Source organism: Peromyscus maniculatus, chromosome 11 (genome assembly GCF_049852395.1).
Source record: "Peromyscus maniculatus bairdii isolate BWxNUB_F1_BW_parent chromosome 11, HU_Pman_BW_mat_3.1, whole genome shotgun sequence".
In the NCBI taxonomy this organism is placed as follows: Eukaryota; Metazoa; Chordata; class Mammalia; order Rodentia; family Cricetidae; genus Peromyscus; species Peromyscus maniculatus.
In genome coordinates this window covers 76,631,505-76,643,545 of record NC_134862.1, presented here as the reverse complement: position 1 = coordinate 76,643,545, position 12,041 = coordinate 76,631,505, and the positions used below count along the sequence as shown (strand labels likewise).

Below are 12,041 nucleotides of genomic sequence, written 5' to 3'. Positions count from 1 at the left end.
GATATGCTCTACAAAAGACTCGGTTGTCCTGTTCACCACCAGGAAAAATAGCACAGAGGTGTATTTTTTTTAATCCCTTTTTAACTACACAGATGGGACTATTGTGGCAAGGCCAAGCATACCCATGGGGTAGGGAACGGATGTAGGTTTTATTTTATTCCTTACATAATATCTTCCCTAATACTTCAATGTTTCTGCTGCATTCCAATTGCATCTGCTATCTAGAGCCAAGAGAAACTTAATCCTTACCCTAAGTCTCATTTTATTTATTTTCAGTAGTGTGAAAACAAACATGTAGCAAGGTTACAGTGTTTACGCCTCCATTTTAGGCGACACGGCGCTAATCCTCCTACTAATTAATGCCAGGGCCATAGCAATCTTATTAATTTCATCTTGGTTAAAAATATAGAGGCAGATCGTTGTGGTTTATGAAAATAATAATTTGACATCTGGGAGGTGTCTGCAAGACGGCAGAGTTGGTTTCATTTAAGATACGACAAAGAGACACAAAGCGGCAGTCGACACCGGCTGGGGATAACACGACTAACTCTAATTGTGGACTAAATGCTCCATGTCATTCTAGTCTAAGAGGCTAAGTGAAAACATGCAAGTCCTCTAGAGCACCGGAAGAGACCCTCCCTCTATCCTGGACAACAGGCCTTTCAAAAGGGCACGTGGGGTGGCCCTGTGATGTCCTGAAAGTCACCACCTTCCCCTGACTGAGCCTCGAAAAACCACCGGCAACAACATTGTCCTAAGGCCCCAAGGGACTCTCAGGAAAATATACAGTATGCTCCCCGAAAGCATTCTCAGCCAGGTTGGGATGAGAGCAGGGCTCCCCACTGGGAAACCTCTACTTTGGGGCTCCACACCCCACATGGCCCAGGGCCCCCTTTATCCTATCCTGAAGGGACTTTGCTAGAGAACCAGGATGAAGATGCGAAGACCAGTTTTTTTAAAAAACCCATGACTCAAAAAGATTTATTTTTTAATTTAAAAAATAGTAAAACAAAATTAAAATTTCATCATTAAGACCAATATCACCAAAATTCTTTTAAAACTAGACAGAAGTGACTGTTTTTACATCTCCCATTATTTATTTTCCATGATTATACAACTGCGCTTAACTATCCAGTTCACGTGATTTGATATTGATTACTTTGACCTTGGTAATGTTCAATGGTCACATTTTGTAATATACTTCTGCTCTAAGAAGTTATTAAGTTTTTTGTTCATACAATGGATATTTTAAAGTCTTTATTTTCTCAGTTTTAAAGACGATAGCCCAAGAAATTTATTGGGGGGGGGGGATATGATTAAATAAATGGAGATATTCTTAGTAAAGAAAGTATCAGGTCATTATGTCCAAAAACTTTTATAACATTAAAAAAGCAACAGTAATATGAATAAGTCTTGGTGGATGCAAACATTATAAATAAAATGCAAGACAAATAATTAACTATGGGAAAAGCTCTTGTCAATTACTGAATGATACTTCTAGCCATGTGGAGGACAAAGGTCTCAGAACTCTACAGTATATAAAACCAGTCTGGAAAAAGTCACCTTTCACAGTGTGATCCATTCAAATAAAAATCAAAAAAGCCCCATAGCCATGTTCATCCCCAATAGAACATTATCAATGCCTACTCTACCAAATTTCAGTTTTTAAGTCTTAGATTCTATGAACCAATACAAATAAAAGGGAAAAAATCACCTCTAAGCAAGAAATATTTTCAATCATCCACTAAAATTAAAACAGAGAGAGAGAGAGAGACAGAGACAGAGACAGAGACAGAGAGAGACACAGAGAGAGACACAGAGAGAGACACAGAGAGAGACACAGAGAGAGAGAGTCTGTTGTATAGACACAGCCACAAAGCCACAACTGTGGACTGTTCTCAATGTGAGCTAAACCCCCACAACTGAATGCAGACAAAAATAATTGCCTAGCTGTGTTTGATTTTTATATTCCTTAAATGTTATTTATTGTACCAGAAACCAGGCCAACAAAAAGTGAAGTGGACCAGCACTCTAACAATGGCCTCTATAATTTCATCTGTGGGTTCCTTTTATGAAGAACTGCATGCCCAACTTTGATCTCTAAGTAATATCACAGTAATAATAATTAATAACAACAGGACAAAACAAGCTAATTCTTCCATGCACACCTCCTGCACCACCTTGATAGAATGCAGAATGGGTTCACTACCAGTCCTAACAAATAACATTGCCTAAGTCTTCCTCACCTGGAGCTGACAAGCCCCAGGCCAAAAGAAAGAGACAAAGAATATTGTAACTGGGGGACATCTACTTTCCCCCACGTCTGCCCCTTTCTCTGGACAGACAGCTGATACATTCCAAACGGCCAAGAAGAAAACATGAGGAGGCCCTCAGAGGAAAGGCTTCCCCAAGCTGCGATCTGCTGACATGTGGGGAGTTCCCGTGCTGTGGGAACAGCTCTGATGCCCTGATGACAGCAATACTACCCCACACTGCCCCCAGGATGTCCAAAACAATCCAAGTGATAATGATAAACTTTATATGTGAGGAGAGAAGGCCCTGCCTGACCCACGAGCCACCAGGCACATGAAAGAAGCAATATAAATTTGATTTAAAAGTGGGATGCCGTCCAGAAGGCTCAATTATCTATCACATTGCCACGTTTCTGTGATCCCACGGCCTCTTCTGTCTCCGACTGAAGCATGGCTACAGTGCTTGTTTGGAACCGGTTCAGGGAAAACTCTGAACTAGCAGGATCACAGAAGGCTCACTTAAATAGGGAACAACAGTTACACAAATAGAAGTCTTCCAGGCTGGAAAATATTTGGTTGTCTGCTAACTTTCAGGAATGCTGGAGCAAATTGAATCCATTCCCAAAATATCCACACCTATCCCAACTCAAGTGGTGTATCTCATAGCAGAGCTTCATCAATATCACCAGTGATGTCTTTTCATAGAACTGGTTATTTTTCCTTGACGACATCATGAGCAGCAAGTGACTCCCAGTTCTTGATTTCTGAGTGCACATAAATCGCCATTCTACATTCTGGCCTTGGATGCTTATTTGTTTTGGATAACTGAAAAGTGAAGTATTCCTAAGGGTGTTACAGTAGATGAGGCCAACACTTAGTAAAGCAGTCCGAGGTTTTAAATGAACAATCTTGTCCAAGATGCCACCATCAATCTGTTTCTTTAATGAGGAAAAAGTTGATGTTTCACATGGTGAATGCGAAAACAAGCCGTTGACAGAATGGAATTTTGGCTGTTTAAATAACTTGTGTTGAAGCAGTTCTTTTACATTTTCATACATGTATCAAGCGATTCTAGTTATTATCACAGCCATCCATACACACACCCCTTCCCCAGTCTCCCTCCTATTCCTATTACCACCACCACCACCCCCAACAAGTCCCTTTCCATTTAAGTGAAGGCCTGACCTGACACCAGGGATACATAGATAATAATTCCAATGCAAATCCAGAATTTCCCAACATCTGGAAATGCATACAAATGGCCGAAATAAATGTGATAGGTAACCTCTCCTGTTAAAACTGTGTTCGTGACGGTCATCAGAGAGTGAACATCAGCTACATATTCTTCCCTTTCAATTTGTGGGAACAGCACTTGAACTTCACAAGTGTGGGGGACTGAAGTACTGTCCACTACTCACTTGTCTGTCAAATGCTCTATAATGTGCCATCATTGCTATCTTAGAGCCTAAAACACATCTCCTTTTCCCTCTCCATTTACTTTATCTGGCACTCAAGTATTGAAAAAACATACACAACATGCAGAGAAAGAGAGAGAGAGAGAGAGAGAGAGAGAGAGAGAGAGAGAGAGAGAGAGAGAGAGAGAGAGAGAGAGAAACTATTTTCCTATTGCAATAAAGAGGGAAAGCGCAAGTTTCACGGCTATTGCCCCCAAAGTGAGTGGTATCCTCCAGGATAAACATGTGGCCATTCCAGATAACTTGTGGTTAATACCTAGTCCTGTCTAAGTGAAGGAAGCTTTCGGGAACCCCTTGATAGTCTGGTAGTCAGGGTAAGAGAGCTGCCAAGCCTGCCAGGCTAGAAGCCTCCTGCAGCCAGGCTCCAAGATTTTTCTAATTATCTCTCTTCATCGAAACCAGGGTTTTACATAGAGAAGCTCCATAAAGTCTGTTGAATAAAGGAATTTTTCCTGAGCCAAGTGCAAAGAGAGTTGGGGGCAGGGAACCACTGCCTCATTTTCTCCTACAGCAAGGGTCCTAATACCGTCAAGAGTATCAAGTACATTAAAAGCCTGATTTGTGGAGAGCAGGACCGAATTGAGATGGGGAATAGAAGAAAGAAGGAATTCAAGAAAAGAATACGTGAATCTCACACAGGCTGGGCAGACTTGTTCTGAGAATGTGCCCAGCAAACTTATTTTGGAAATCCATGTGTCAGTAAATATTTTTAAATTAAAATTAACAAAAAAAAAATCTTCCCTGTCACACCAACACCTCTTCGAATAATGTAGCTCACACCCTCTATAAAATCTTGATTCTGACCAACAGCTGGTGAGTTGATCCCTGCCATTTTCTCTTCGCAAAAACAGCTTTGTGAAGGGGAGAACTGACCCTCTCAGCTAATAAGCCCAAACCTCCCCAAACCTGGAGGGCTGAAATGGAAGGGATATTGTTGTGCTAAGTACTTTACAACAACTGTTTCTTCTCCTCTTGACACAGGCTGACTTCCTTAAAGGAGATTTGACTGGCCAGACAGCTGTGTTGACCCTCAAGCCGGCTCTGATTCATGATTTTCTTTTTTTAACAAACAGAATAGAAAAATCACAACCCAAATCCTCCCTTAAGCTCCAATACTTTTGAATTGGCTAGCGTTGTGCCTGAAGGATGTGGACCTTTCTCTAATCTGTAAGCAGAAAGATAAAGATTGGGTCCACACAATACCAAAACCTTTCCATGAAAAGCAGGAGAGAAAAAGGCAAGCAGTCACCCGCCTTTGTCTACTTGAAGTTGTATGGACCAAATCCGCTTAATTACCTAAAAATCACACTTTTTACTCAGACTCCGGGGCTACAAGCAGACAAACCAGCACAGACAGTGGCATTTCGGCATTTCTTCTTTCAAAACTGTTTACCATAACGCTCAGGGCAAGTTTTCGCTTCTTTTTGGACTTCTGTATTGTCCGACTCACATAAACTCAAGCATGTATCGTTTTTTTTAACTTCTAAAAAAAAATGTAAAGCATTTCTGACACAACAGAAAGGCCTAGTGTTCTCTCTGAATTGGGGTAAAAGTCACACACTTTATGTTTAGTAAAGGAATACTGAGTAGCAGAGAAGGGTATTCTGTTTGGTGTTAGTGGTGGCGGTGGTGGGTAGGTGGTGGTGGTAGGTTTCCTAGGTCTAACTTGGTCCATTTTTTTTTTTTTTTCAGTAAACCTGACAGCCCAGATGATATGGAAACAAGAAACCTCTGGTCTTCCCTGTGCTTTTTGTTGTTGTAGCCAGATCTCTCTAACACATCCTTTACACTGTGCCTCTTAATGAAATTACAGCAGCTACGCTTCACACACACCGACCATCCTCTGACTCTCTCCACATAGCGGCTGTCTTCTTTTATTCACTAGTGAAAAGGGCTGCATTTCCTCGGTGCGCACACCCATGCAGACACAATCAACATAACGCCAGCCCTAGTGCACAAAAACAGACAAGCGCTAAGCCACGTTTCTTTCCTTCTAGCTCTCCACACTTGTATGGATCTAAAGTCCCTATGAATTGGCCAGTTTTCCAAGGACAAGTAGTTTCCTCTCCTTACTCCCGCAGAGCTCCTGCTGGCCTTTTCTCTGAGAATATGTACATCCTACCACACCACACTCCCGGAGGCATTTCGGAAATCCAGATTGGAAATGAACCACTCTCTTCATTTCCTGCCTCTCGGTTCTGCCATGCTGATGGGGAGAGAATCAAACCTGCTGCCTGTCAGACAACCTCCTTAGTCTAGAACTGGGTGCAGATGCCTCAGGGGGCTTTAGATCAGGCCCCCTCCGACCTAGCAACGTCGTGGGCATCCCAGAGCCTGTGACACCCTGAGGAGGGAATGACTGGAAACGAAGAGAAGCAGGAAAATCACTTTCAAATCCTATTTGCCCAAACCAGGGCGAGAAATGTGCCCAAGGGACAGAAACCTTCCATCCATACCGCCTTACCGCTGAGCACAAACCCAAGAGCGGCGCAAACACTTGATTAAAATGGAAAAGGGTCGCTGGTCACGGGTGGTCCGCCGGGCTCTCTGGTGAACCCAGGACTAAGCTTGAAGGTGTCCCAGGGCCACAGAAAGTGATCTCTAGAAATGGCCGAGCCCAGGGTTAAGGAACTTGGAATAATTAAAAAGCATATTCGCGACCAAAATGAAATGACGCAGTGCGGCTCTCTCCCGCCCGGGCTGCGCGCACAGATGAAATCCCCGCAGCCCAGGGCATGTACCGATCGCTAATGCCTGGGAGATTTACTGGTCTTGCCTGCGGGCGTCTCTTTCGCCTCGCGGGAAGGTGAAGAGGATGCAGGAGGACACAGTCCCCAGCGCACACAGTGCGGATGAGTGGGCGCGCTCCGGCGGCGACGCAAGCACTTACTTCTCATAGTGGTACTTGCAGTAAAGCTTCTTGTCCCGGTAGAAGCAGGTGGTCTCCAGGGGCTCTTTGCAGGAGGCGCACTGCACACACTGTTCATGCCAGAAGCTGTCGTTCAGCCGCAGCAGAAACCTGTCCGAGATGACCCGCTGACAGCCTTCGCAGACAGACTTGGGGCTCACCGCTCTGCCTACAGCAGCAACAGACGTTCGCCCATGAGCCACGTACGCAAGCCAACCCCGTGAAACACTCTCGTGATCGAATCAGGCCCACAGATTTACACACACACACACACACCCCAGGCCGTGCATCCCCCCAGGAAGGTCCCGTGATGATCAGATATTTAGAAAAATCAAATCAAGCGGCAATAGCGTTGCTAATAAACAAAGACTAAGTAGCAAGGTATAAGTTCTACCGAGGGAGGGAACTGAAATCAATAAGTGGCCTTAATTGTTAGACAGACCCAGGTACCATTACTATCATCCATGCATCCTGTAAAATTAGATTGCAAATAAATTTGTGCTCCCGGGACTCTCAAGTCGTCGTCATTAATCAATCATTAAATCACTATGTTTGTGTCCTTTGACTACTTTTAAATGATCAATAATAATTTGCTTGCAACTCCGTTCTATTTTTAAAAGGAAAATTAACATTTTCTGTTTTCTTCAAAAAAAAAATCTGTGGGTACAGAAAAATACCATCTCTCCCCAAGCAAGCTCAGTACTGGTCAAACTAGTGAATCCCTCCTACGTCTTGGTTGGCGAGCAAATTGCAGGTGGCTTTTTATAATTAGAAAATGTCAAGATGGGGAAAAATAAAGCTGAGGGAAGAGACCCTGAGAAGGGTGCGGGTCAGAGTATTGGATACCCTATGCTCAAAAGTGAAGCATGGAGGGACAAACCTTAGTCCGGTCAGGGAATCTTCTCTGCCCTACCCCTTGACCTTTTCGACTTTTTCCCTCCAGATCTTGTTCTAATGATTCTAGTGAGGGCCTGCTTCACCCCCACCTCCACCCCTGCCTCCATCCGCCAACACACACACACACACACACACCGAGGGAAGAATCCTCAGCCGCCTTTGTTGACACTTTTCACAACCATTTAAAAAAGCCCTTGTGCCGGCCACAAGAACACTCTTGTCCATGATGTCCCAAAGGGCTTGTCCTTCTCCATACCATAACTACACTAATCTCACTTTCTGCTTTGGGGAACAGCCGCCAGCTTGTAAAGCGGACAGGTCGTTTTATGGAGTGGGAAGACACCAAGAAAGGCTGGAGAGAAAGCAGCGCGGTCATTCTCAATTGTAAATTTCTGTTTCCTTGGTCTCAGCATCCCGGGCCACCCTCCCGGTGTTAGAGTGAACGTGGGTCCATAGGGCGCACAGAACTAAACCCGATGCGCCTAAGTCGGCACACACTCTGGCCTGCATCTTCTTGCTCCAGAGAGAGGATCCTGGCATTTTCTAAAGGGGGCTGGAGGAAGGGGAACATGGGCTTCGTGATTTCGTTTCCTCTGGACTGTTGGGGTGAGGTTGGCTGGAGGTGTCTCTCTGGATATGATTTCTACAATCGAAAAATTTCAACCCACTCTGTTGGTTCTAGACTTAGGGAAAGAGGCAAGAGGTTTATATGACAAAAGAAAAATCTCTCCTGCAGAAAGAGGAAGGAAGAAAGAGAGAAAAAAAACTCCTTTTCCCCCAAAACTTGAAAACACCAAAAACAAAATTTGGGGAGACACTGATAAAACAAGAATTGCTGGCCTGAGCTCTGGAAGACTCTTCTGGACCCCTTGATCTTCTCCTCCACTGTGGCTAGGTTGGGGGTAGGGGGGTACGGGGCTTGCAGAACTGGGATCCGGCTTCAGTTAATTAAAGACCAGGTGAGGGCCCTGCCGTGCAAGCTAATCCCAGAGCAGCGCTGCCTACCAGCCCGGAAAAGCCCCTGGGCCATGCCCAGTACTAAAATTGGGGCTATAGTTGATGGGGAAAAAGAAGAACTTGGGCGCTCCGGAGCCTCGGCCCTCTGCTGCCCATGATCGGCCATAGGCCTCTGAAAAAACGGTGGCATTTATGAGCCGTCGATCAGCTCCATGATTAAAAATCCAGCCCTGGGTATTATTAATCACTTGCCACTCAAACGCCTGTGAACATGCTCGCCCGCCCCACAAGGCTTTGGGGAATTCAAAGTTGAGCTCCTGAGGCCTGAGGAGGCTTGCTGGTTTTATGATAGGGACGGCTCAAAAGGACTGATGGACACGGAATGACAGAGAGTGGGCGCCGCTACGTGCACGAAGAGGGTGCTAGCCTGATCGCCTAACCCGGTACCGGGAGAGCTGACGTCCTCAGCTCCTAGCCTGGCAGCAGGAGAACGCATCGCTACGAATGGAGCTGAACACTTACCCAGCAAAGAGGAGAAGGAGGCTGAAGTCTCAATCGCACTTTGAAAGTTCTCCTCCATCTTCAGGCCGTCCAACATGTTCGGGCTGAGCCTGGAGGACCTGTAGAGCCGGGAAAGGGATGCGTCTAGCTTCCGTGCCTTCTGGGACTCCGCTCCCTCAGTTGCCACACTCCTGGGAAAGGACAGAAGGAGTGTCCAGGGCAACAAGAATGAGCCTGGAGGGTAGAGTCCAGCCAAGGGAAACGTGGGGTGGGAGGAGAAAGAAGAGCCACCGTGAACTGCTCTGACGGATCTGATTTCACTTGAAGTCAACGCGTTGTGTACTTAGGCCTCCGCCCCCTAACTGCGTTCTCCTAACCCCCACCCCCACCCCTGTCCCCAGGTTTCCCATTCCAAGACCGGCTCCGCCCCATCCTATACTAATGTGGCCCCTGGGGACCCCTCTACAGGAACTAGGCTACTGCGTGTGATTGGGGTGGGGGTGCGCCTCCTCTTGGAGCCTGGGCCAAGCACGGGACTGTCCAGGTCCGACACCCCGTGACCCGACCACTCAGTTTCAACCCTCACCTGTCTTGGATCGGAGAGAGGCAGAGTAAGGGACTCGGAAACCGTCCCGCCTGCTTCCGTACTCCTGGCGCTGCGCTCTGCTTGGGGGCGCTCGGGAGTGGGCGTGCGGGGCGCGCGGGGAGGTGCTCCCGCCGGTCGGCCAGTGCCGGGAACGTCTGCAGGAGCAAAGGAGTCGCCTCAGGGAGGAGCCGCGACTGGCCCGGCTCACTCTTGGATGCATTTCAAATCAACTTTCAGCAACACGCCCGCCCGAGCCGCCGAAGCCTAAGGAACCCCGTAGACCTTCCCTACCTGATGGGCAAGCTCGCCCCCAGCGTCCCGAGCGAGCGGCTCGAAGTGGCCCAGAGGCGCGGGCAGCTTGGGCGGAGGAAGGCGGCGTCCCCGAGGCTGCAGCTGGAGCAGCCGCCCCGACTCCGGCGCGCCCGGGACAGAGCGGGAGCGAACGCCGGCCCCCGGTTCTGCTCCTCGGCGCGCCGGAGCCGGGCCGGGCCGTGGCCACAAGCCGCCGACCTTCTCGGGACGTCCCGCCAAGCCCGCGCCGCTCTGCAGCCGAGGAGGGGAGGCCGGGCTGCTTCTCCAAGGCCGGCGGAGAAATCCGAGGCCCTGGGTCCTGGGTGCAAAGTCGGCCCTGCTTCTCCGTAGCGGCTCCGGCGACTTCTGACAGCCGCCGCTGGCTGCGTGCGCGGCCCGGGGAGGGGGTGGGGTGCGCAGGGCGGGGGCCTGGGAGCGCGTCCCGTGGCGGGGCCCGCGGTGCTTGCTTTCCCGGCTTGGCTGCACGGCCCACCGCGAGGCTGCAGCCCGGTGCTTCCGTCTGCTTCCCGGACGTCTCGGGCACGCAAACTTTCCCTCCTCTCCACGTGGAACTGTTGCCTGGGGAAGCTGCGCCTGAGCCTCGGCCGAGATCCGTGCCACCCAGACTGCGCGCGCGGGCGGGATGGGGATCTGGTTGCTCTCGGATCTGCACCGTAAGTGATGACTAACCTCCCGCGGTCCTCACCTGGAGACTGCGGGAAGAGCCTAGAGCTGCTTTCCGCTTTGTGAGCGCGAGCACCAGAAGCTCCAAGCTCCTCAGACCTTCACTCACCCACTGGCTCCTGCGACTTACAACTTTGTTTGGGCTTAAAACTCAATTCACCGTTTCCGACTGAAACCCCTTCACTGCTGGGAAGTGCAATAGTAAGAACCATGGCCAAACCTTAAATCAGGCTCCCTCTATCCCATCCCGCCGGCTGGACACTAGAAGTCAGCCAACGAGACTTTTCCTAGAAAAGAAGTTCCTGGGGGCACTTTTTAATTCCCTATGATTCATAACGTTCGGTTGCAGGGACAGCCCTTCAGCCTCTCTAGTTGCAGGAACAGGGTCTTGCTCCTCTATTCCAAGAAGAGCCTGGGGCCAAGCGACTCAATAAACACATCATTGCGTTGGCTAACGTTTATCGACCACTAATTTTGTGCCAATCTTGGTTCCGTAGTCAACTCATCAAATCGTTACAATTTAAGGTGAGGACAATTATGGTCTCGATGTTCTGGTTGCCTTAAGGAAACCGGCACCTGTGCGTATGAAATTCCAGCCCAGGCTCCTGAACACCGTTGGAAAGTCCAATATATGGAATTTTCTAGGGCACCCTCTCCTCTACACTGAGGATCCCGCTCTGTAGCATGGTCAGCCCAAGCAGAGGACATGCCACGTAAGCAAGGATTCCCTAGTACCTTCTCCAAGAAAAAGGAAGTAGACAAGATTCGCTGTGCTTAGGAGCACCCACCACCACCACCACCACCACTACCACCACCACCACCACCACCCTCAGAGTTTTCTATCCACAAGCACAAGCCAAACACAGACTATGACTTCAGAGGAACAAAGGAAAAGGGCAAAGCGTTTAATACCTTATATTGGAACGCTGCTTTAAACTTTTTAGGGTACTTCTATATACATGGTTTTGCTTGATCTCTACAGCAAACCTGTGGGGTAGGCAGAACAAATAATTTTATCTGTTGTTCTAGACAAATCTTCAGGGCTTAGTACAGCCGGGAGATTTCTCTGCTTTTGCCCAGGTGGCTAGTGACATGTCTCCTAACACCTGACCTTTGTCCTGTCTGTCATCCAGATAGAACAGGATATGAAATAAATTTTTATTTTTTTAAAAAAGATAAATTGCATGTATTCTTTGGATAATATTTAAGACAGAAATGTGTTAAGAAGAAAGGAGTAGAGCAAATACCCCCACAAGAAGTTTAAGTGCACAGCTGAGTTTTTGTTGAACTAAAAGTCTTGAGTTTATGAAACGTATTGAGCTGGTAGGGTAAGGGCTGGGGTAAGGATACTCTTCTTATTAACTGTCCAAGAAGCGAATGGATTGTCCTTTGATCTGAGTCTTTCTAGTGGCTCTGGTGTCAGGGAGAAAGCCTGGTTAGTGTAGAGCACACAAGTTTGCTTTCCTCCAGTTGCTTTGGGCACTTAGATA

At 47.7% G+C, this 12,041-nt stretch overlaps 1 protein-coding gene across 1 annotated transcript in view; it reads right to left on the bottom strand.

Annotated features, from left to right (window-relative positions):
- The window catches only part of Lmx1a (LIM homeobox transcription factor 1 alpha), a 150,029-nt gene extending 139,770 nt beyond the window's left edge, over positions 1–10,259 (bottom strand). The window contains exons 1-4 of the mRNA XM_042258534.2: positions 9,868–10,259; positions 9,577–9,731; positions 9,012–9,181; positions 6,618–6,804 (exon numbers count right to left, since the gene is read on the bottom strand). Coding sequence (XP_042114468.1) covers positions 6,618–6,804; positions 9,012–9,087 — 263 coding nt within the window. The 5' untranslated portion in view covers positions 9,088–9,181; positions 9,577–9,731; positions 9,868–10,259. The remainder of the gene's footprint in view (positions 1–6,617; positions 6,805–9,011; positions 9,182–9,576; positions 9,732–9,867) is intronic.
- Between the last annotated feature and the right edge of the window lie 1,782 nt (positions 10,260–12,041).